Consider the following 26683-nt stretch of genomic DNA (forward strand, 5'->3'; position numbering starts at 1 on the left):
GCCCTGAAGTGAGTACATGCAGTTTGTTTGCCGTCGGGTAAAGAAGCAATAGAGTTTGAGTGGTGGGGAAAATGAATGGGACTCCAAGGGTGGAACAAGGGATGAAAAAACGACAAATAGAGGAGTGCGGGTCAGGACGGCTGTGGATTAGAACTTCTGAATGAGCACATGCATTTTGGTGACTGTCGGGCAAAGAAGTGATAGAGTTTGAGTGGTGGCGAAAATGAATGGGACTCAATGAGAGGAACGAGGGATGAAAAAAATGACACAAAGAGGAGTGCGGGTAAATATGGCGGTGGATTAGTTCTTGTGCTAGCTAAGCACAATTCCACCTTAAAAACAGTTCCACCTTAAAAACTCATTATGTATGCTGATACTGCTGAACAAAAGTGAATTGGGGGCCTGCCCTGAGATAGTGTATGAAAAACGGTGTCATTTGGACAAGCAGAAGTACCTTAGATTGGCATGCAAATGTTCACCCCATTCATTCTCTATGGGAAAAAATTCCGCAAAGTTCCATTGCTACACGGAATCCGCGCATCCGATCAAAATGCTGTATACAAGCACGCATCACACAATCAGGCCGGAAAATCTGGATTTGGAATGGTGTCGATATCGCAAAAGCTGCAGGACTAGTTACGTGGCGAAGAAACGGCAGAAAATAAAAAGAATAACTAGAAAAGTGCATTTCCTAAAGGAAACGTGGAATAGTTGCGCAGTGGTTACTATGGAAGTCATTAGGTGGAACGAGGGATGATAAAACTACACATAGAGGAGTGTGGGTCAGTAAGGCAGTGGATTAGAGCTTGGAGACCTGATCTAAATGAGTACATGTACTTTGGTGACTGTTGGGGAAAAAGACAGATTAGGGCTTTTGTTTGCGAAAGAAAATGAATTGGACGCTATGGGAGGAATGAGGGATGAAAAAAACAACATATAGAGGAGTGCAGGTCAGTAAAGCTGTGGATTAGAGCTTAGGTATCTGCCCATGCATTTCGGTGTCTGTTGCATAGTGGAAAAAACAGGGCTACAGTTTGGCCAAGGGATGAAAAAATCAGAAACAGACGAGTGCGGGTCAGTATGGCTATGGACTACAGCTTGGGGATGTGCCCTGAGTGACTACATGCACTTCGGTGGCTGTGGGGCAAAAAAGTAATAGAGTTTGAGTGGTGGGGAAAATGAATGAGACTCTATGAGAGGAACAAGGGATGAAAAAATGACAAATAGAGGAGTGCGGGTCAGGACGGCTGTGGACTAGAGCTTGGAGACCGTCCCTTAATGAGTACATGTAGTTTGTTTGCTGTCGGGCAAAGAAGTAATAGAGTTTGAGTGGTAGCGAAAATGAATGAGACTCAATGAGAGGAACGAGGGATGAAAAAATTAAGAGGAGTGCGGGTCAGTATGACGGTGGATTAGTTCTTGTGCTAGCTAAGTACAATTCCACCTTAAAAACAGTTCCACCTTAAAAAAAAATCATTGTGTGTGTGCTGACACTGCTGAGCATTAGGCTGGGAGCATGTGAGACATTGGGCTCCGTGCGTGAATTTGTATGGGTGTGTGAGTTAAGGGCCCATTGTGACATCACGTGTGGCATGCTGCCAACACTCCGCTCAATGTAAGCCTATGGGAGAGACGAAGGATGGAAAAAAACCACAAACGGATGAGTGCGGGTCAAAACAACAGTGAATTCATGCTTGGGGGCCTGCCCTGAGATAGTGTATGAAAAAACGGTGTCGTTCGGGCAAGCAGAAGTACCTTAGATTGGCATGCAAATGTTCACCCCATTCATCTCTATGGGAAAAAATTCCGCAAAATTCCCTTACCACACGAAATCCGTGCATTCGATCAAAAAGCTGTATACAAGCACGCATCACGCAATCAGACAATCTGGAGCTGGAATGGTGTTGATATCTCGAAAGCTGCGGGACTAGTTACGCGGCACAGAAACGGCAGAAAAATAAGAGTAAAGAAGATAATAATAATAATAATAATAATAATAATAATAATAATAATAATCGGCCAAAGCAATGCGCAACCATAATGACAGTGAAGGAGGGACACAAAACTGGAACTGTCTAACTTGTCTAACCTTTACTGTGTTATTATATTCATCTCTAAATTTATCAGAAAACAGTATTATCATATAAAACACCTGTACATCTAATCAGACTAGTCATATTAAATCTCCACATGGATGTTAACTGTGCAGATCGAAATGTAACCATGACAACAACAAAAACAAACAAACAAAACTGACACTAAACATAGACGCTAAACTGTTTTTTAGATCAAAACATGCTTTAATATATTAAAATTTAATGAAATAATGAAATTAAATTGCTAAAAATAAAAATAAACTCACAAAAAGAAGACAAAGGGCCGTGCTGATAGCCAATCAGAGCGCAGTACGGCGTGACTCCGCCCCTTCGCTCTGTGCCGCCTGTCAGTCAGGGGCGCGGGCGCGGGCGCGAGGCGGGAGGATAACATGGCGACGCGGTGCCGCAGCGCGAAGTGCGCGGCGGAAAGAAGGGGCGTGCGCAGAGAGCTCGAGACGTGGAGACACAAGCTCATCGCCTGCGTGGGTAAGAGATTAAAACATAACAACAAAGAAAAGTAAATGTATATATGAATATAAACAAATACACAAACGAATCTTTACATCATGTATCGGTGCTGAGAGCCGAGAGCCGAGAGCTGAGAGCTAGGAAGGCTTCTATTTGCAATTTTCCTGTCCACCTTAAACGGTGCAGCAGTTCCGTTCTGGCACTTGGAGGCGCCCGAATGTAACTGCTACACCATTTAAGGTGGAACGGAAAATTCGGAGAAGCCAATTTTAGCCTCTGTCACAAAGAGGAGAAGACACAAAGCCGCACACTCGGTAAAACGCACACAAACACATTACAAATATATTATAAATGTTTGGCACGCACTTATATACATACATCGAAATGCATAGCTTATACCTGTAAATTCTATCTTTATATGCCCGCTGTGTGCTGCAGTGCGGGTTTTTGGGCAGGAGAACTAATGCTATTGCTAACGAGCATTAGCTCAAATTAGCATCAGGGTGGTCGCCATTGCTCTGCTTTTTCTGTATCTCTCTGCCTGACTCCCTCTTCTCTCTCCTCTGGTGTTTTTTGGAAGTGCAGGTAGGCATTACAACCTGGATGTCCTTTTGTAGCGAGTTAAGGAGAAGCGAGTTTATCTTGGCCTGATCTCCGACCCTGGTTTAACAGTACAATCAACTGTAAACATGCTAGCTAGCTGCTAACCGAGCTGGGCTAACCGGGCGATTCGGGGCCGGGGCTGGGATCAGTGGGGGTTTTCGAGGGATTTAGGCGGCTTTAGATGGTATTATAGTCCCTGATCATCGCAGCCTTTCTGCTGCATTGAAAACCGTATAGTCATTTGAATAAAATCTCAGATTTCTCTCAAAGATCCGCTTGACGAGAAACTGAACAGCTCGCTCTCCGTTGTTTGTATGTCTTATAAATCTGCTCTTAAAAAGGCTTTTTAGCCTTTTGTTTTAGGTTTGATTTTATAAAGGGGACGTTATTTGGATAAGGTGTCGGTGTGTCCCAAGTCCTGCTGGGGTTAAAACATGCTTTTAAATACAAAATATGCCTTCAGATGTTTCTGTACGTTCATTTAATGTTAAATGTTTTTAGTAGATGTGTAACAATGCATCATGGTATTGCGCTGAAAAACCGACCTAGATAATAATAGATACATACCACTCTGAGATAATCATAATAGATACATACCACTCTGAGATAATCATAATAGATACATACCACTCTGAGATAATCATGGCATATAAAGGATTTGCATTGTTTGTAGGGGTAGTAATAATAGTAGCAGTAATTGTAGTAGTAGGCGGTTATACTGGTTCTTTGTTCTGAAAGTTTTGTCAGTAGATCCCTTATCAAGCAAAGATATCACAGTGTATGTGCATTCCAATGCTTAGTACAATTAGCACCTTTAGTTTGATGCAAGAATGTTTCAGTAAAATAAATAAATGAATAGCAGGTTTGTTATGGAGAGAGCAGACATTAGCGAGAAATGTGTAATGACCAGCCAGTCTCTTTGGGTTAGCCTTCAGCCTGCTTGTCGCCCCTCTTCGAAATCAATAAAATTATAATGAATAATATATAATTTTTTTCCATAAGGCATAATCAGGTTTTCATAAATGTTATAATAAGTTACATTTTCATTAAAAATATTACTGCTACTATTATTACTACCCCTACAAACAATGCAAATCCTTTATATGCCATGATAATCTTGTATCTTTGTCACTTGTGTTATCAGAATATTTCATATTTTCAGTGTGTTTGCTCATATTTAATTGTGTTTTTGGGTCACAGGGTCTGAGCAGAAGCATTTCAAAGCTTTGAATAGGAGGTTGATGCATTCTCCCCACAAATGTTATTTTCTACTTTAGACAGCAATAACTTTTGTCAGTCATTGATGTTACACTTTCTACAACCCTAGCAGGTGATATTGTTTTAAAATGATTTTACAAATAGAATTAATTCCTAAATTAACATTTCTAAACATGCTCCCTTTCCTGCATGTGTCACTTATGTTAAGATAATCTTCTATTTTCACCAAAAGTGTCACTGGTGTCTTGCTCTATTACTGTACGTTCACACTAGGAAGCAACAAAGTGACAGGTGACTAGTGTTCTGTCGGTACTGGCGGTATCCACCATATGTTCAGAAGCTTATTGTTACGTAATACATCACGATAATGGCAAATAGCACTCCCGCTGTATTGTGGTTTTAATTCTGAAAAAGATTTGAGTATTTGAAGCTGCTCCTTCAGCCAGTGCAATGCGGTATTTTTTTTACTTTTTTCTTTCTTTGTGTTTTTTTTTTTTTTAATTAATTTATTTTTTTATTGGTTTTTCTCTCTTCTAACAAGCATACACACTCATCTCAATACATTTCAGGCTTACAGGATTTTATTAATAAAATTATTCCTTAGGTTTAAAACAAACAATTAAATGGTTAATGGGAGTTTTATTATCTGATAACCTGAGTGAACGCTGCTGATCTGTGAAAGATATAGCAGGAAAACAGCCATAATAAAGTAAATAAGTAAATAATGTTTTGGGGTTTAACTGAATTAAATGAATCTGCTATAAAACACACCTAGGGGCACTTATAGTTGTTCTAGTTAGATACAAAAATAAGTTATAAACAAATGCAACTTATCAAAAACATAAATAAAAATATTTTGTACATTTAAAATCAACTGAAACTATACCAAAAATGGTGAGAAATATTTTATTGTGTGTAATGACTGTGTTGATTGTGTGTAATGACTGTAATGCTTGTTCAATAGTAAAGTTATTATCTGGTTATATTTTACTCTTATACTGTAATGGAACTGCATTTTACAGGCTTCGCTCATTCTTAAAACCAATAATATCTGTTTTGTAACTGAACATAGTGTTAGATGTTTGTTATAGAAGCCCAGAAGGTGTGTGTGTCTGTGTGTGTATGTGTGTGTGTGTGTGTGTGTAAAATGTAGTTATTTATTTTTTGTAAAATAGGCTGTAGAGAGACTGTATTGTAGTACCGAGTGCATCATGGCCTGGCTTTAGCTACAGCGCACAGTGTTAGCAGTGATGTAGCTCTGTTTCTCAGTGTGTTGTTTTAAATGAAACAGCTCTATTTGACATTTTTGTTCATAGACGAGGCTGTCGTTTCGAGTAGCATGGACAGAGCGTCTCTGTACACTGCGACTATATAAATCGTAGTCTGTGACGATGGTCTGTTCGAACATACGGTGTGACCAGAGAACAGGCTTTCTAAAATTCCTCTGTATTTCTGGCTTTAAAGGATGTTTAGCTACAGCTCAACCAGCCAAACAAAATACTTAGAGAAGACTCAACATGTGCGCTCCTCATATGCGTTAGCCTCAGATGCTGTCAGAGACTTTTGTTGAAAGACACATGGTAGGAGCAAAAATATAGCTGAACAGAATCGCCTTCTGCGAGGAACAAAACCCACTCTTCTCCACTGCATCGCTACTCAATCCAAGGCAGCGTTAAATAATATAGCATAGCTAGCTAATGCATGTTATTAAAAATCAGGTACATTTTAACAATTTAACTGTTAAAGTACATTACACTCATTTACACTATCAACTACTAAGTAGATTGCTTAGGTTACTTGGTATCAGACTCTGTATCAGTGAGTGCTTAAAAAATATGTACTTGTACTTGGCCTGAAAAAAATGGTACTATGCTTATTGAAACTGCAGTACAAATAAAATTAAATTTAAACATGCTTTCAAAATGAAAAAAATTAACAATAACAGAACATACATAAAAGCTGCATTAAAAAGAGATGACTTCGCTTGAATGTTGTGATTAAATAGTTTGTAATGAGATTTCTCTGTTTCAGGGTTTGAGAGCATTCTGGAAGGAATTTATGGGCCAAGACTGCTGCAGGACCTCAGCATATTTGATGGTGAGATATTGTTAATCTTTATGATGTTTATACACTAAGGCCCAATCCCATTTCTTATTTTTACCCCTACCCCTGTTTTCGAGTGTCACCTTGCCCCTCAGAACTGAGTCACAACGGCTAGTGGTTGAAATCTTCCCCTACGAAATGAGACAACATTAAAATAAAAAAAACAAATTACTTCATTAACAGGCTACTAGTGGTGCTCTGTAGGTGACCCTGCCAGTCTGCAATGATAGCAGAGGAGCGGAAAAGTTCAGCAACCTCGCTGCTGGGCATAAGGTAAATTTAGGGCATCATATGCCTTCAAAGAGGGGAGATGTGAAAATGATTCATTATCCCCCTCATTCTTTGGTGATATAAAGCTGAAGTCAGTTTTTTTTCGCCAGCTTCTCTTTCGAATTTTCCTGTTCCATCTTAAATGGAGCAGCAGTAACATTCTGGTGCTTCAGGCGTCAGTACTTCTGGACTATTTAAGGTGGAATGGGAAATTTAGCTAGCTAGCTACCGAGACGTTAGCATAGTACTAGCGGTTTTTTAATGCTTGTTATGAAGGAAAGGACGATAATACATTGAAACAACATTAAACTAAAATCGCTTGCACAGCCATCTTGCCGGGCTTTTCTTTGTTTCTCATAACACTCTGTTTGGAGTGTGCCTCTGAAAAACCTTCGTTTAAAGGGCGATGTAGCCCTGGCACTTCGCCCTACCCTTCTATCTCAACAACAATCAGGACACCCTAACCCTAGACGTGAACGTGCGAAACGGAGGGCTAAGGGCTAAGTGGTAGGGGCAGGGGGTGAAATGGGATTGGGCCTAAATGAGAGATTTATTTCTGTATAATAACGTGTCTGTGTTCAGGAGTCACTGTCAGTATTTTCTAAACTTGTGGTTTTTTTTGTTCAGACTGCGAGCCTGAGGCTGTCTCTGATTGGTCTACTGATGCTTTCTGCCCCTTCTGTAACCTGCAGTTAGAGAAACTTACCGTAAGTCTGAATCATCTTCACAGCGGAAAATCCATCGAAACGAGTGTTCAGTTAAAACCTGCTCCACCTCTGAAAACACCAGATGCAGTACTGTGCAAAAGTCTTAGTGCCTCTGAGAAAATGGTCTGTAAGGCTGTTTATCAGGACAGTAAACATTTAATTTTTTTTTTTACAATAAATACAAACAAACAAATAAATGTTCACAAATAAATGATTGTTCTCTGTGTGTGTGTTAGTTTAACCATTTTTGCTGTCTACTTGAGGGCCCTTCTTGTGTTCTACAGTCTCTCCTCCTGTTACCGTTTCAGGTCTAAAGTGCTCTTTTAGTTGAGTTTGAGTTATTTCAGCTGTTCAGATTTCTGTAAATGTGTCTTGGGGGCAGGGCTGTGTGTGGGTCACTGTTTCAGGGTTTTTCCACAGTAACTACAAACAGCAGAAAGCCTGTACAGTAATACTGAATAAAACTGTTCTGAGGACAGTAAAGATCTGCAGAGTTTCTGTCTCAAACTGACACGTTAAAACTGTGAACAGAGCATTCCTGTTTCTCCAAACCTTCAGCACAATGACCCTCTTCTACAGCCTCACTACAGACACTGTCAGCACTGTTTTACAATCATTCACAGACATTGTTACTGTTTTACCATCTATACCACTGTTTCTCTATTGTTATTTTATAATTACTATCACTGTTACTATTACTATTTCTTATTGTTATTATTGTTGTTATTTTGGGTTTGGAAACTGAACTTGCGAGAGAAGCTTTGTTTTTGGTCTATCATTTCATGTCATGTCATTGGTCTATCATCATCTAACATAAATATTTCATTCAGCTTCAGAATTTACATTTATTAAAAATGCAAGCTGCTGTTATGTATTAACAGAATTAAAGGTGCTTTAATTAAGCTGCTCTGTCCATCTGATTATAGAAGAATATTTTTACACTGAGCATGTAAAGTGTTGAACTGTTTTTAACTGCATATGTAAGTTATTGCGAGTAAGCTGAATGTAAATTGATTGTAATGTGGCTGATTTTGTTTTTGAAACAGGAACACGTGCCCGTGTCGCCGCCCCCCGCCGAAACCCCCCCACCTCAGGGCCTGACCACCTCGGAAAAACTCCAGTGCCAAGCAGACCAATTTCTTCATGCAGTTTTTCATAAAAAAGGTATTTATTGAACACTGAGAATATATGTACCTTCTGAAACTATAATGATATTCAGGGATTTACAAGGTTTAGATTTCCATAAAGTGAAAGGACTTTGAGTTAACTAAGATTAGTAGTTATAATAATAATACTAGTAAAAACAGGAATAGTAATAATAACAATGTCATATCTGTAGTAGCTTTGGTTTGTGTTACTGCACACGGAGGGTTTACTGTAATTCCTAGAGATGCTCTGATTTCTGGGATGATAAGTGATGCTCTTGGTTGTGACCAATACTGAAATCCGTAATTGTAAATTTACTTTCTTAAAACAGGCTCACACTGTAATCCACAAATGAAGTGCAGTAATACAGATCAAAATTCTGATGTTGCAAATGAGGTTAGCTCTGTGATGTTTTGGTGTTGTCAAATAATAAAAATCCTTTTTTTGTTTTTGTTGTTGTTGTTGTTGTTATTATTATTATTATTATTATGATTATTATTATTATTATTATTATTGTTATTATTAAAAATAGATTTTTTTGTCTTTAAGAGAATTAAAAACCAAATGTGTTTTCTTTCCTCTGTACATCACCCAGAATTCCCAGAGAGTTGTGATCCTAGTATACCATTGGCAGCGCAGGAGTTGATGCGTAAGATGATTCGTCAGTTTGCGATTGAATACGCCTGTAAGATCCAGCCTGAGGGTCCAGAGGGTCCCAACGCCAGCCAGGTTGATCTCCCTAAACACAGCGAGCTCGACGGTCCCCTGGACCTGACCATCAGCCGCGTCACCCACTGCCCGGACATCGCTGTAAGCCGAGCCATGCACTGCCCACAGCAAGGTGAGCCAAACAGCAGCAAGGGACACTTCACTCTTTAATTTATATTAACACTTTAATGTGGTGTACGTGAGGATTAGAGGTGAGGGGGTTTATTCAAATATGTAGATATCTAAACTCATCATAATATTAGTTTATTTAATTAGATATTCTAATAAAGCATGTTTCAAAAAGTTACTTAAAAGTAGTTTTGTTAGTCTGAGTGAGTGTGTTGAGCGACACAAAGCTGATCATGCTAAGATAAATGGATACATCTAAACTGAGCAAAAAGATGTTAAATCACTATATCAGTGCAGAAATCATTAAATGGTCCCAAAACACAGAGACAAATTACTAAATTGGGCAAAAACACAAAGCACAAAATTGCCCCAATACTCTAAATTGGCCAAAAATGCAAAGAAAAATTGCTAAATTGGCTGAAAATGCAAAGACAAATTGCTAAATCGACCCAAAATGCAAAGACAAAGCATTAAATAAATATTACATAAAACCTAAAACTTAAAGTAATTGAACTACAACGCAAATTAAATTTTTAACATGAAATATTTCAAACTCTGATATAGAGTTCATCTTCCAATAAAATAATGTGTTGTGTGAAAGTTTTAAGATCAGTTGATTTAAAGTGAAATATTACTCTTAGTGTTGTATTTATATCCAATTGATATTTCGGCTCAGGTCAGTCATTCTGTAAATAGTTAATCCGTATTTGAGACTGGAGCAAAACATTCTTAACTAAAAACAAACACTAGAGTACATCTTTGAAATTCTGCATGGTTGCCAGATTTGAAAATAATCATTCTCTTTAACTTTTTCATGTAAATTGATATGATCTGCCCAGTTATAGTGAACTGCTGTGGAGTTAACTGTTGGTGCTGATCTGTAATAAAACAGTAGTGTAACCTAAAACAGTGTATTTGTATTTTATTTCTATTTAGTTAAAACCTGCATTTTTTTAAACCTTACTAAATATTTTTGTACATGTTTCAGCAGATGGTGTTCTTGACCTTTCAAAGAAAAACACATCTGTAAAAGTGCTGAATTCTCAGAATGTTTCGCGGTGAGTATTTTTACTCCTCAATTTTAGTTTTTGGTTTGACTTTTTAGTGTGTATTTCCTGTTTGTGATAGAGTAGCATCATAAATGTAAAACATCAGTAGTTTTCTCTGTTTATCAGGATTTTTTTTCTCCATTTATATCATAGATAAAGGTTGTGAACATCTTGCACATTAACAGTAATAGTTTAGTGGTTGTTCTGTTGCACTGCCAAAGGGGTTGACTCTTTTCTAACTTGTTGGAAGGTAACGTCACATTTTGTCAGCAGTCAGGGCTTCACTTGTTCCTCTGTGCAGCCTGTATTTATTTATTTGTTTTATTTACATTTATTTATGCGTTATTATTATTATTATTATTATTAATATTATTATTATTATTATTATTATTATTATTATTATTATTTTCACTCAAAAACTAAGCTGCATTGCAAAGATACTGGAAGCTTTACTGTAGAAGTGTGTCTTTCTCCACACGTTTGACTGAGAGCTCTCCTTCCACGAAGTATCGTTTGCAACCTAAGGCCAAAATCAAACCAAAATGTTTACCCCCATATTCAGAGGCTTTGTGTTAAACAGACAAAGAGAGAAGCGAGTGATGTTACCCAAAGACAAGGCAGTAAAGGAGTGGACCCTGAGTGCTTCCTGTCGTTCGTCCGTTCACCCGTTCGTTTCTCATCCTCCCATCCACCTCCCCTTAGGAGACCAAACCGAGAGGACTATTTGGATCGCAGTTCAGAGTTTGCAGAAGGTTTGCTCTCTAAAGCCTTGAAAGACATTCGCTCTGGTTCACTGGATGTTCATAAAGCTGCCATTCTGTACGGGATACCTCAGAAAACCTTACGGCTGCAGGCTGAGGCCTTACTGCCAGAGAAAAAGCCGCGGCTGCCTGTTGGAGATAATGGCGGGGGTCCAGAGGCAGGCTGGCCTGCGACTGAAACACAGCTGCTGCTGCAGAAGGTGGCAGCCTGGGCCCGCTCTCAGACAGACCACCCAGAGGGCGCCAGAGTGGCGTTTTCTCCTGTGGAGAATGCAGAGTTTCCCACGGCGATGGCATCATCATACCTCCACCGTCTGACGCTGCAGAGGATGGTGTCTCAGCTCCGGGAGCGCAGCGACGGCGTCCTGTCTCACCCTGGCACACCCACACCCCCGCAGAGCCCTGCCACTGGGGCTGGCGTTGCCATCCGGATCCCTCAGGTACGCGCCGGCGTCCAGCCAAAAACGCCACTGGACCTGGCGGGTCTGGTGGACGCTGTGTTTCAGGCCAACAAGGGCTCAGATGGTCCGGTCGCGCTGCACAAGCTAAAGACCATTCTACCCAAACAGGGTGTCTTGGAGTGCCCCTCCGCGCCGGAGTCGCGGCTGCTGCTACAGGGGGACTTGCCCCCCCTCTGCATGAAGAACGGTGCCGTGGGGGGCAGCGCTACAGGAAGCAGCGATGCCTGCGGCGACGATGGAGAGCGGCGAGACAAACAGCCACGGAAAAAACGCGGACGCTACCGCCAGTACGACCACGACATACTGGAGGAGGCCATCGCCATGGTGATGGGTGGGAAGATGAGCGTGTCGAAAGCTCAGGGCGTGTATGGGGTTCCGCACAGCACGCTGGAGTACAAGGTGAAGGAACGCATGGGCACGCTGAAAACGCCGCCCAAAAAAAAGCTCCGCCTCTCCGAAGCCAAAACCTCAGGCTCCATTAATTCAGGGACGACGACAACTAATGCCTCAACAACCGCCTTCAAACGGTTCTAAACACAACACAACCTCAGCTCCTGCCTGCACACGGCTCTAACAGAATGCCTCACATTCAGCTACGGGATGTTTGAACACAGTCAGGACCTTCACTCCTTCTGACTTGAAAGAAAAACTTGAATTCTCAAAAATCCTTACAGGTTCTGGTACATTTCAGAGAAATCACAACACATGCCTTTAAAAAGAATCTATTCAGGGGTTTCACTGTGGATATCTATATAATTATATACATACAATTATATATAATATATATATTTAAAGACGATATACTGTAAAGCACTGATTTTTAAGTTAAGTTCAGTTTTAAACTAAAGAATTTATTCAGGTTTGATTTCTGCCTAAGGTAATCAGCTCTTAATGATTAACAGCTTTCATGCTTTGACTGGTCCATCAGTCTTAGTCACTGAGAGATTTTCTTTTTGTTTTTTTGGTCCCCAGAGTTAGTCTGTACAGTGTTTTCTGTGCTGTTTAGGCTGATAAAATGGGGAATGTATTGCTTCAGCGCTTTATTCAGCATTTTATTCCTCCATTTAATGATGGAGTAAGGTTTGTATTCTTACCTGCAGGTACAAACTTTCATTTCCGCTGAAGAATCACAATGTTAACGTATATCTGCTAAATCCTTTCGATATCATTAGAAACTTGATGAATCGGATCGAGTGGGTTTATTACTGAAACATTCTTTTCTTAATGAAGAACCGAAATTCCCACTCAGACCAGCTCAATTTTATTCTTTTAGTAACACAAATGCAAGTGTGTAACGTTTGTCAGCTTAAAAAAATGCTTTGCCTCTTTTCAGTGAACTTGTTTTGGGGTAAGTTGGAATGCAACATAATGCATGTCAAAAAATCTGCACAGGAAAAAAAGCTTGATAGTTCTAGTGAATGTGTCGTTTAATATTAATATTAGATTTTCTTTCAGCAGTCAACTGCTGTAAAACCTCATTTTAAGCTATTTTTCTCTGCTGCTTCAAGTGCTCTGTGTTTTATTGTCATTTTCAGTATATCACTAAAGATCTGGGGCAGGTTGTACCAGCTGTACGTGAGTTCAAATGTAGGCTAGTTATGATGCAAGTTTGTTTACTAAGTTCAGGTTTACGCATTACTAATTCAAGAAAGGTTTTGCTACACAAACTACTTTTTACGTTGAGCTTAATATCTACTAAATATTTACACACTGGTCTTGGTCAACGTCCAGACAAACTTGTGCAGCTTGACATATTTGAAATCTGAACACTTAACGGATGTTTTGCCCTGCAGACCTGCTTTAGTTCCTGAAACAGACAAGTTTCTTACACTTTTCTGACTTGTGAATGTGTTTCAGAGCTCAAAGAGATTAAAATCAGTAATTATACAACAGAGAGTTTGTTTTAAAAACAATGCTGAGAAATTCTAAATATGTGCAGAATTTTCTGTTTTATAACAGTACTAAGACAATGGTGGCTGTGAGATGATGATTTCACTCCTCTTTACATTGTGTGAAATTTGTTAATGTCCAGATGATTTATTGCTCTAGAATATCACAAGACAGATGAAACAAGATACAAAACTCATGAGCTCAGTTTAGTCAGAAAACAGTGTGGTTTGGTGAATATTGTAAGTTATTGTCACCAAATGTACCATTTCCATATTACGGTCAGTATGAACGTTAAGCGAACTAAAGTGTCTGCTTCCTGCTTCTATCCAGCCCAGGAGAACTAAACTACAAACGTAAACGCAAACCTAAAAGCTGCACATTCGTGTGTTAAGAGGAAATCTAAACTACTGAGTTATATTGTTTCAGTTTTGTTCAGTTCAGTTGTGAAAATGTAAATTGTTCTTTTCTATACTGGATTTTTTTTTGGTATGGAATGCAAAAAGTCAGTGCAGGCTGCTGCATGTATTTCCATGAAATCATGTTTATTGATTTTAACATTCATGTTCAATTGAAAAGCGACAGTGTTCAGCATTTGTATGCATTAGTTAGGTGTTGCTAGTTTAGGCATGACTTGTGTGGTGCAACTGAATTTAGTAAAAGGGCAGTGTAAAACTAGTGTAACAGATTTCGTAAAGACTTGATGCACAAACTAAAGGAAAAACTTACGCAGAACTGGTGCAACCCTGTCCAGATGTGTTTTATCTGTCTGCTGTAACCAAAATATCACTTCAGGGTCATTTTACAACCTAATTACACTCCAGATGAAGCTGCTTTAGTAATGTCCATGTTCGTCTATATAAGGGCGAGTGCTGCGTTCACACAGTGGCTCTGAGGTTTTAGATCTGCTCTGATTTATCAGCAGAGCTGCTCCGTGAATACGGCCTTTAGTCTGTGGTCTTTCTGCCTCATTTGGCTTTTTGTATTGTTCTCTTCCCCACAGCTTCACCTTCCTTTAGTGTCACCTTCCCATAGCACGATACTAATAGATCGACATGTCACTGGCTGTGATCTGTGTACTGCTAATGAAACCCAAATTCCTTTGTTCCCCCTTTATTTCATAGCATGGACCCGTTTTAATAAGTTAAACTATAAATGAAGGATAAGAGTAGGTTGCAATTTATAAGATGCACATTCTCCTGTGTGTTTGTATTGTCTAATCATTATTAATAATTACAGTGTGTAAGTTAATAATTAACATGGCCATATTTGGAGATTTTATTGTGCGCATTTAATGCAAGCACAGGGACTTGCAGCTCCTTATAAAGTGCAGCCCTAGAATTAAATGTGAATTTTTGTGATTGATGCTTTGGAAAATATAAGAATTTCTACATGCAATGTTAATGTAGTAGTCTTTGTGTTGTGAAAATTCTGTATGTGGTATAACTGTTAATGTTATCTAAGGAAAAAAAATTGTGGAGAGATTCTTAAATTTAAGTCAAAAGCATTTTGCCCTATAAACCACTGAATGTTCCTTACAACTTGTTAACTTTGCATAGTGCCTGTTTTTGCAACACATTTCAGAGTAGGGTTTTTTGTTATTTTTTTGGAAGTTAGCAACAGTTTTATATCTAAAAATATTATTAGGAGTTTATATTGCTGTTAATTTTTCTGGTGATGTATGCATTACTTTTACAGGCACTTTTTTTTTCCCGACTCAAGGGCAGTCCCACCAGTGTTTGAGTGAAGTTTTCTTACCTTTAGTGTACTTTTTACAGTCAAATAATTCTCAGGTCTCCCCGTCTGTCGCATTGATGGATTAAAGTAAAGCTCAAAGTGATTCAGTGCTGAAGGTTTATAGAAATGTACCGATTCGGTCACGCCCTTAAAAATTAAGGTACTACAAAAGTTTCTTTGGGGTAATACCATAGAATAACCACTTTTGCTTCAATAAAGAATCTTTCTGTGGCTGAATCTGTAAAGATTACGTGTGTGAAGAACCTTTTTTTTAAAAGGTTTTTATAGAATCTTGACAAAATGTAATTGATAATTTCAGAGGTGCCTAGATAGGTTAAATTATGTGGAGGTTTACTTTAAAAAGGTTGTTCACACTCACACTTCTCCTTTATAAAAATGTTTCCTTTTGCCTGTTTTTGTTGGGAGTTAGGACTGAGTAAAAATGTGGACCCTTTGGTGGGGGTCTCTCAGGGGAACCACTACTTTAAAGAACCGCTCATTGAAAGATGTTATTAGGGAAGCAAAGTGGTTCTTCTATGGCATTGCTCCAGAGAACCGTCTTTAGCACCTTTACTTTTAAGGGTGCAGGTGAAGGCAGATTCATCTTCACTAAAATGTGATTTTTCCAAACACACTGTTTTCAACACATGAATTAGTTCTGTACAGTTCATGTAATGTAATGTAAGTTTTTCAGCAAATGATAATTTGCAGGTGAAATCAGGTACAGGAAACCAAATCTAATGGATTGAGTTTGGTGTCTTAATGTAGCCATAGAGTATCCTCAGGGTAAGATTACGAATATAGTTAAAGGTGTAACTGCCCTTTTAACTGCAGTAAGTCCAAGGATGAGTTGTAAGGGTTCTGACAGACAGTCTCATTTTTACAGATCCCTTTTCTGTAAGTTGTACCGTTCTGTGAAAACTTTTAGGTGGTCGATAAAGTAAATCGGCTGAATTGTCGAGTCCTCTGAGTTTTCTTATTCAGAATAAAACTTATTGAAATTCTTTTCGGCCAAACTTTTAAAAAGCGTTAGGATCTCAAAGCTTTTCGCTGTGGGAACAGTTTGCAGCAGTAAGTTTGTCATTTCTTAAGCTGAAGTAAGATAAATTAATTGCAATCATTTATTTATGCATACATCTGTTGCACTATGATTGAATCATTGAGTTTTTTCTCTGAAAATTTTACGTAAATGTTTTGTGTTGTATTGTGTATTTATTTCTTTGTGATGAGAATCAGACTTTAGTGTGTTAAGTTTGTATCAAAGCACTTTGTTGCTCTCAGATTTAAATGTGAAACGTGTTTTACTGTAATTGCATGCATATATTAATGTCTCTTTGAATAAGGTTATTTTTCCCCTTGTGATTATCCTGATTGCTTTATTTATTTATTTTTGTTTGCTTACTAACAAGAGAAAGGGCTTTTCATGGAGAGAGGCCATTAAAACACTCCATAATTTTACTCTTTGAGATCTTTGATGTAGAAATTGAACACTTATTTTGGATCAAATCATTGATTCTAACTGTGTAATGTTCTTGTTTTTTTTAATGTTTCATTTCAAAGACTAATGAAAGTCATTTAAGATTATAAAGATGAATTAATGAATTGGGCTCTTAATGTTGGTTTATGAACCTCTGCTATTTTGACACTCAAAATGTAACTTTTTACATGTTAACTTTACCTAAACCTCCTTAAACAAATTAATGTCCTCATGCAATCTTTGTTTTTTGTTTAACTCTGACAGTGTATTGCCTGCAGAAATGGGTTTGCTCGTGGTTATTCTAAAGCGACATTTAGAGAGGCAGATGGTTTGGCTGCTTTTATGGATGCTTTGTACAAATGAAGTTTCCTTGAGTGTGAGCGTTGCTACAATCGTCATCCTCTGCCTTCTACAAGTTGTCAATAAAAAAGCTATCATTAAAAAATGTGTTTTTTTTTTCTATGTAATAAGTATCATAACATGATAAGAGTTTGAAAGGGATAATATAATTTGCCATAAAATCTGTTGATATGCACGTCATATGCACTGCTGGTCCTTTGACTCTTGTCACTGATCTTCATCAGTAAAATGAATAACGTTTTGTCCCCATTTATTTGTGTAGTTCTTTGGTGACTGTGGATGAGGACCAGTGCAGAATGGAAGAGGAAAAGGAAGAACCAGAGGAGTGGAGAGGAACAGTGTTGGAGAAGGTCTTGTCTTCACTCTGCTCTTATCACAGAACGCTTCTGATCCGCATCCTGCAGGACATGCGGGAGCACTATAGCATTGTATTAGCTCTGAGAGATGCTCACAGGCGGATGGCTAAAACTGAGCTTTACTGCTGTCCTGCTGAAGGGAAATCTCCCAGTGATCCTTTAACCTGCTCGCTAGGTAACTGCGCAGCAGCTGGTTGTGCTAGCTGTTTAACTGCATGTGGACTTAGAACATGTGCACTTACCTCCATTTGTATCTGTATGAAGACCCTCGGTGGTCTCACTTGCCAAAACCTTGCACCTGGATGTGTCGGCAAAGTCATTTGTCCGAGCTCTACTGTTTGCTGTGCTCATCATAAAATACTACTGTGCCAGCACAACAGTGAAAGTGTGTGCATTGCACATGCAAGCAATGTGTTGAGTGTCCATATCAAACGTCCCAGCACTCTAAATTCTTGTCTAACTTGCCGTAGCCCCTCCCCACCCCCACTCTCGCCAAAGCCGGTGGATGTGGAATGTAAAACGGGTGACCAAACGGTCAGCTGTAAAGGTGAGGAGTTTGCAGCACTAAGCAAACCTCCACCTCTTCTACCTCACCAAACTGAGGCTGAAGATGAAGATAAAGCTCTACAATCGGGAGAATCTGCCACTCCTCTAGTTAAAGATGATTCTGAAGATGACAAACATCACTGTGGATCCTTTTTAGGTGATCTAATGGACAAATTTACTGAAAAACTAAAGAACATCCAACCAGCTGAGAGAGAGCAAACTCCGCAGACCGCTCATGCGGGTCAAAACTCAAAAGCATGTGACGATACACACTTGACAGAGATTATAACCACAGTGTTGCACAGCAGCTGTGACAAAGAATATGACCTGAAGGAGCTCTTTGAGCAGCGCATGGCTACGGAACAGAGGTCCCCTCAGACGCGCTCTCGTCGGAGACAGGAAGTGTTGGCTGCCATGAGCAAATCCCCTGACATTTCAGCATCCCGCAGACAGAGCTTACAGATCAAACGAGACCTTGCACGGCTCGACCCTTCTGCCTGTAGAAAGAAGGTGGGGCTGGACAAAAGCAAGTGTCCAAAGAATGCCCAGGCCCATAATGAGCCTTCAGAAGAGTCCACTTCTCCAGAAAGTCTATCTGAGATGGAGCCCGTAAACGAATTCTCGGACACTCAAAACAGTGAACGGTGCAGGTTAACTTCAGAAACGCAAAACCTTCAGCAGGAAAACCAACCTGCTGTCTTGCCGGAAATTCCACACTGCAATGAAACGGACCTTTCTCAAATGGATATTTCTCACACAAAGGCAATAGCAAAGTCCCACCAGGACAAAAGTCAAATGTTTCATCCAATTGGCAAAATTGAAAGGTCCAGGAGAAATATTGTTCGTCCTCAGCGTTTCTCTTCCTATGTAACAGAGCCCCGGAAGATGTACTATGCTGCCTGTTTTTCTGAGAGCATATTCATCAAACATTCTCCCAGCATTAATTCTACAACTAAACATGAATCTGCGAAGATTAGCATGTCTACTGAAACTGACACTGAACATTCAATCAAAACTGAAACACAAGATCATATGATGCATCCATCAAGCCACACATCAATTGACTCACCTAAGAAAAGAAGATGTGAAGATGAGAGTGGTGAAAACGGCCAGTCTAGAACAAAATGTCAGGAAGATTACACAACACCAACAAAACGGTTGAAATCCTGTGGAGGCAAGAGTGTAGTGGAATCTCAGAGTCCTGGGTTAATTCAGGGTCAGTCTACTGATACAGAAAGCCTAGAGGACACTAAGGAGTGTAGTTTAAAGTATGTTAGTCCCATAAAGCTCATGCTGGTGTCTCCTGTGAAGGGTGAAAATGGGATCAAATACACACTCAAAGCTGCAGACTCTGGAACAAACTCTCATGGAGAAATGTTTGATCCTTGTGTTGAAGCTTCGTGGGCAGGCAGTGCCATAAATGAGCAAGCCCTGGATAAAGATTTGCAAACAGATTCAGTGCAGGATGTTGAGTTTGGTGGGACTGACATCAAACTACCAGAAGAAAGTGTATGCACCGCTAAGACTGGTTTATTCAGTCATGGAATTGGGACTGGTGAGGCTTTACCAACTGTGCATGAAACGACTCCTGTTAAGAGACGTCCTGGAAGGCCCAAAAAGTTAGGACCACAGATTGAAAAAGCAGTGAAACGTCCCATTGGCAGACCCCCTAAAGCCAAGGCTGGAGACCCAAATAGCATGAATAGTAAAAATGTAAATCACACAGCAAGTGAAAAGTCAAGTGAAGATGATGTCAACAAAAGTCTGAAAATAACTATCATGTATGGGAGGTCAAGAAAAGCCAGGAGAGTGGTATCTGAGGACATGGGGCATCTTTCCACCAACCAGCCTGCTTATGATGTCCTTAATAGTGTTGCAAGTATTGAGACAAGTATCAGTGGAGATTCTATACTTAATGCAGCCAAAAATCAGTTAGAAGATCTAAATTTTGTAATGCCTGTGGAAGACAAGAAAGGCTGTGTCCATTCAAGCAGTAACATAAAATGCCAAAAGCAAAGTGATCAGACAGTAACAAGAAAACCAGGAAGGCCACCTAAGGTCAAGATCTCTGGAATTTCTGTCACTGTTACCACAGTATCACCAAGGCAACGCAAAATTCACATGAAAAGAGACATGAAGGACTCACCTCTACAGCGAAGGGCGCTTTCAATGGAATTTGAACCTTCCAAAGAGAAGATGACAATCGGTGAACATACTGATGGTGCCTTCAGAGATGGAGTGGGTACCATGGAAGAAAGCACAGAGAGTCCCAGGGACATCATTCGTGCCTGTTAGACATTCTGTAAGGGAGCGCAAACCCTCTATTCATCTGCTGCACTCAGTTGCTACAGCTAGATCCTTTAGTCGTAGCAATGCACTGATTTGTAGGTCACACAAGCTGCTTATGAGCAAGACTAACCACCAGACACATCAGCGCAGGCCCGAGGTGGCTGCCAATAATGCACTTTCCAAAAAGAAGGTCAGTCATATGAAAAATGTTGTTCGTTTTTCTGGGGTTTCTGTAGACTCTATCTTTGCATCAAATGACAGCCTCAAGTGGTGGCCCATCAGTGCATCACATGAGACCATAAGTGAAGAGTTGGCCAGAAGGATCAGAATGATGTCTGACACATGGGTTTCGGATGTCTCTGAGGTAAAAAAGTCAGAAGTGATTAAAACAAAACAGAATCCAATTCCATGTGAAAAGGTCACCAGTTCTGATAAGAGGTCCTCTGTGGTAAAAATACTGTTTGAGAGAAACTACAGTATGGAAAAGGTTTGCTCCTGGTTTATGCAGACCACAGAGACTCAGTCCTTGGCAATTGTGAAGAAAGCCAATGCAAGAAATCCCTTTGAGATCTCTCATTACAATTCCATAAGATCCACTTGCAGAGAGGATGTTTGCCCTAGCTCACAAGCAGATCGACTCAGGAAGCATGTCAAGAAATTTGCAAAAGTTCTCCCAAAGAGTCCAAGAATGCATCAGCAGGCACAAGCGACAATGTATAAACCAAGGAGGTTTTTTGCCAAACAGTACCTTTTTAGCCCATCAAAAGTTACATTGATGCACACTGATGGGCAGAAAACATCCAGGTCTGGTGGATCATGGGGGGTCTACAGAACAGCTTTGCTCAGAGCAAGGTCCAAGTTCAAAACCATGGCAAGGAAAAGTTCATTGAATGAGGCACAACTTAAAAACCACCTGGGAATTAGTTGTGAGACAACAGATTTATCAAAAGAAATGCCTACCTCAGAAAAGAAAGTGCAGAATGCATCAGGTATCGCAGAAAGCAAACTGTGTAAGGTTGAAGCTTTCGAGAAGACAGTGGGCATCACTGGCATCTCCAAGGAGGAGACAATTAGCTCTAAAGCGTGGAGTCCAGAGACACTGAAGGAGTGCCGGGTGTTTCTAAAAAAGATAAACTCTCCAAGCACAAAATCAGTGACTGGAGAATGTAACATTTGCACAGTGAAATTCAATATATCACCTGCGGGGTGTGATGTATCTATGGAACAAAAGAGCAGTGAAACCACTAAGTTGGGGAAGACATTTAGTTCTCCGAGGAAATCCGTCTTGTTTCGGATGAACCAGAAAAAGTCAGAAAAAAAGCGCAGAAGTTCCCGCACAAGCGAGTTGCCTCCCGCAAAAATGACACGACAATCAAGGAGCAGCAGGGGTGTTCTGGGAGCAAGGTGGTGCGATTTTGTACTTGGTAAGTGTGTGTGTGTGTGTGTGTGTGCGTGTTTTAAAGATATTAATTCATATAAATAAATATTAACTGGATTCTTAAACATGCTTTCAGTTTTTAAAGTGGGATGGCCTTGCATTGGACCAGGGGTTCACAACTACGGTCCTGGAGGGCCAGTGTCCAGCACAGTTTGGTGATTTACTGATTTAAACACACCTGATTACGTTTGTCTGTTAACTGGCAGGTTTACTAACTCTGCAGAATTGCAAAGCGAACTGATTTTATGCAACAGTAACAGCAGAACATGCTAGTCTAGGTGACCACTCTAAAATGCGTGGTTTTCTTAGTTACTTGAGTGAACAGGAGCCTGAGAGGACGGAGACAATTTTTATAAAAAGTTTCAAATTAAAAAAACTTGCAAACAAAATGTTAAGAATGAACCTCTAAAAATCCATAGCAAGTAAATTACAAAAAATAAATAAAATGATACTTTAAGAAAAAATTAAGATATATCCCTCTACTACTAATTTAATATTTAGGCAGTTTTTGGTTCTATTCTTGGTGTGGTTTGGCTGCTGCAGTTCTTTTGCTATTGAGATTTGACATGTTTTAACAAGTTGGTGGGTCTTAGATGTTCTTTACTTTAATCATCTGAGTTGATTGAGTGACCGGTATTTTGGTCCTTTTATTTGTATCTTTTTTACATTTTGATGCTGAATGTTTTGCTTGTAAACTTATTTCAAATTTCAAAAATGGCACAAACTCCGTAAATTTAATCTGTAAACCTAACATTTACCTAGAACATAACCTAGAACGTCATACAAATAAAAGCTGCTTGAGTAAGCGACCATATGTAGATAATTTACTGTATTTATCAGTCAGGGATTATTTCTACTGGTTCGCACGATTAATTAGAGAAGTGGTCGTACTCTGCTTCTCTTAACGTACTGTGAGGTTTGTGTTTTGAGTTTTTCCTGAGGTTTTGTTATCAGTGTACAGAACACATGAAAATTTTTTTTATGAGGCCATCCCACTTTAATGCTGTTTCTTTTGCCGCTTTACTGTTTAACAATGAAAATGTAAATAGATCCTGCAATATCTCTACCTTACAGGACCATCCAAATAACTGAGGATCTTTGGGTTTCTTAGCAGGAGTGTACGTAGAACCCAAACATACGGTGCCTTTAAGAACGGACTGGCTGAAAAATCAAGAGCATTAAGACACGCACGCAACCTCAGCAAGCAACATGTAGCAAAAGACTTTAATTATAAGAACTTGCACTATCTAATCTTATATGTTAATTTTATATCTATAAACATGCCCCTTTTTACTGTTTGAAACATCCCTGATTTTATTATTGCAGAGAACCAAGAAACTCTTACAAGATGTTTAAGGAGTGTCAGAAAGTGTGCAAAGTGTTTCTGTTTGATTTTTTAAAAGTCTCTAATACTGGAGTATTGTATCAGCATTGAGTGATATACTGTAACTACAACTCAAACTTTGGACTATTACTGAGAAAAAGGATTTTTCCAATCCTTTTTCTAAATTCTACATTTTTACATATACATTTTTTTCAGCATGCAAGTGCTCTACATACGTCAGAAATACCAGTTTATCTCCCAATTCTCAAATTACTAACATATGAACCTTTTGGGCTAATTTAGTTTGGTGATTGGGTTCCTAACATTTTGGCCTATTGCAGTTTTCCAGTGTTCAGTAAAACATCAAATCCTCAATTACAGTAAAATCCAAAAGAAAAACTGCTAGAAGTGACCTTTCATTTGATTTGATGTAGAAATGGTACCTACTGTCCTGTCCTCTAGTGCCAGTTCTGAGGAACTCTGTTAGTCATAAAGATTATGTGAATTTTTTTCTGAAGCATTAATTCAACTTTATATTGTGTTGCACTACAAAACTGTTACTTTTTTATGTACATACATAACAGACTGCCACTGTTGTACAAATTATTCCTTTGGTGCAATGTTTTACCTTCTTAAGCAGAGATGTTAAGGACTTGGCTATTTTATTAAAAGCTTTTAGGTAATTTACAAACCAGCTTTTCTTTTTCTTTTTTTTTTCTTTTCAAATACAAAAGATTCATGTGTAAATGCAAGCTATTGTGTTTGTTTATTGCAGTGTGATTCTTATCTCTCGAAATCCAGTTTAAACTATCAAATCCAAACTCTAACAAAACTACTTCATGCCCAGTATAAACTGTATCAAATCTAGTATAAACTGTTTCCGGTGCAGTCCAAACTATCAAATCCAATCTAAACCTTTTAAAGTCCAGTGTTAATTGTACCAAATCCGGTATAAACAGTTTCAAATCAGGTCTAAACTGTTTTGATTCAGTCAAAGCTATCTTATTTAGTCTAAACTACTGCAGATTCAGTCAAAACTATTAAATCCAGTCTAAACCGTTTCAGATTGTCCATCTCCAACACAACCACCCTGCTCCACCCCCCCAACGGCTGGTTTCCAATCATTTGGATCCACAAACAGATTTTACACAAACACTCTCCTGTTTAAGCTAGTTACATCAACAGTTTACCGTTTTATATGGCCTCAACCTGCTTCCAAATCAAGCTCTAAACGTGGCAGTGGCTTTGGCACGTCTGGGAGAAAGTCTGACAACCAAAAGCCTTAAAAAGTAAAGACACCATAAAGCTGGTCAGCTGTTTAAATTGGAGTTCGTTTGGGGAAACTGCCTTTACTGTCTGTGAAATGTCTCAGTAGGAAAGTTATAAGTAGTCAGTTATAGAATTATTTTGGGCTGTTGGATAGAAATGGAACTGAGAGGTTCTCTGAATGTGATCTGGTGCTATATCTTTGGGGTGTGTATATATACACACTCATTTGCCTTTATGTAATAGTGTCATGTCACTAAAACAATAAAAATGTTTGAACCAGTGCTGTGCTGTTTACTGCTGTTAGCCTGCTAGCTAAGCTGGCTCTAGCACAACTAGCTCTGCTCAGCTGTCCAAGTTAACACTGTTTAACACTCAGCAGCTGTTTGACGGAAGGTAATTTATTGAGTGATGAACTTTTTTCTGGTTAAAAACAGCTGAAGCTGAACTGTTGTTTTGAGTGGACAGAAGAATCAAACTCTGCTTAACAGATGAAGAAACAAACGGCACAAAGCATGAATTATTTGTCATTCCAATTTTTAAAAAAAGATATTTATTTCCACTCTCTTAAAAGATTGTGTTGGTGAACTGTGACTAATTTTATCAAACTAACACCACTGTATTTCATCCATACTTTTTAAAATCAAATTTCACCTTTATTCTTATTTTTCTCCTATCAAGCTGCATTTCTACTCACACCTGAACTATTAAGTCTATAGAAGCTTTTAAAAAGTATTTTCTTTACATTTCTACACACACAAAAAAAACTAAGTTTTCTGTTATTTTGGCTTCTGCTGATGGAAATACATTTTTTAAAGTAAAAATATTCCATAATGAAAATACACAATACACAGTAAAAGCTCTTGTTTGAAGTTTATGAAACAATTCAGTGTAAAACAGGCATCCAATTTTTCATAATGCTGAAACTCTGGTTATTTGGGATAAAGACTTATTTCTGAGCTCATTTATGAAGTGGCACCCTTTCTTTTACCTTATGTCAACTTTGTCAGAGATTCAGTTATTTTGAGAAGTGATGATTTCTGAAGCTTTGAATCAGTTGAACTAATCGATTTTAAAAGTGATTCATTGTTTGGAAACACTCAAATCATGCACGCTGGCAGCAGTTTCTGGTTAGTGTATACACATTCCGAAACATGAAGGATTTCTACTTGGGCTATAAATGTCAAAAATCAGTTAAAACATGAGAAACTCGACTAGCTTAAGTTGTTAGCATTAAGCTAATGGTGATTTACAGGAACACATTCTGACAAGGCTGAAATGAATTACCTATTCAGATTTTCCATTCTATCTTAAAAGATGCCACAGTTACATTCTACTACAGGGGTACAGAACTCTGGTCCTGGAGGTTCAGCACAGTTCATTTTCCTGCTCAAACACACCTGATTCACTGATTACTCATTCATTGATTCATTGATTTTTTTTTTATGGCAGGTGTTTGAGTAGGGGAACCACTAAACTGTGCTGGAACACACTGGAAGTGCACCCCTGTTCTAGCATCTTGATGCACCAGAATAAAACTGCTGCACCCTTTAAGGTAGAATGTAAAATTTGAATAAGAAACCTAGGGCAGCTCAAGCTCAGATATTTGAAGCTCCTTATAGATGCTTATGACACACACATAAGCATATAGTTTACCTTGTAGAAGTTTCACAGTGACTCAGCAGTGAGCTCTGGTCTAGGTTGAGGTGTAAAGAGGGATGCATGTAGGCCGGTTTTGAGACCCAGAGCAGCCAACTATTTGTACTGACTGCGTTGTTTTTAAACTACATAAAATAATTTGATGCAATGACATTTTTACCAACCGTTATATCTCCCGCTCGGCATATCTTCTGGTGTTAAACTTCGCAGTGGGACACAATTAGTTAACAGTCTGAGGCTACAAACGGTCGTGGATCTTATGGCTCTAGTTAAATCCATAAAATAACATGTCTGAGTTCATATTACACCAGATTTAGTAAGCATAGAAAGAGGTATATGGAGTTAATTTTGTGCCAAAAGCTTTAAATTAAATAATAAAATTCACAAGCAAAATATTAAGTATCAAAATGCCCAAATATGTTGCTAATACGAATAATGACTTTTCAAAAAAATACTACTCATTTTTATTCATTCTATAAATGTATGTTTTACTCTTTTAATAAATGTATTATTCATTTTGTCTGTCTTTGCTTAATTTTTTTTTCTATTTGCTGATATCTCTTTTTTTCTGTAAGCGCTCTTTTGCTTCTGAAATTTTTCTTTTGCTTTTGGTACTTTTAACAGG

At 38.8% G+C, this 26683-nt stretch overlaps 1 protein-coding gene across 5 annotated transcripts; it reads left to right on the top strand.

Annotated features, from left to right (window-relative positions):
- Positions 1-2479: 2479 nt before the first annotated feature.
- lcorl (ligand dependent nuclear receptor corepressor-like) lies at positions 2480-24683 on the top strand. 5 transcript variants are annotated; one of them, XR_005007942.1, is made up of 8 exons: positions 2480-2582; positions 6417-6482; positions 7386-7465; positions 8512-8629; positions 9207-9452; positions 10437-10506; positions 17443-21795; positions 22884-24683. XR_005007942.1 is itself a non-coding variant. In XM_036583845.1 (7 exons), exons 1-7 carry the CDS (start codon positions 2486-2488, stop codon positions 12251-12253), a joined length of 1731 nt encoding a protein of 576 aa, XP_036439738.1. In that variant the 5' UTR covers positions 2480-2485; the 3' UTR covers positions 12254-17265. The 5 variants fall into 5 exon arrangements, 2 of the variants coding, with proteins under 2 accessions (XP_036439738.1, XP_036439739.1); XR_005007943.1 differs by having other exon boundaries at positions 22921-24683; XR_005007944.1 differs by having other exon boundaries at positions 10440-10506.
- Positions 24684-26683: the final 2000 nt, after the last annotated feature.

Source organism: Colossoma macropomum, unplaced genomic scaffold (genome assembly GCF_904425465.1).
Source record: "Colossoma macropomum unplaced genomic scaffold, Colossoma_macropomum, whole genome shotgun sequence".
Lineage (NCBI taxonomy): Eukaryota > Metazoa > Chordata > Actinopteri > Characiformes > Serrasalmidae > Colossoma > Colossoma macropomum.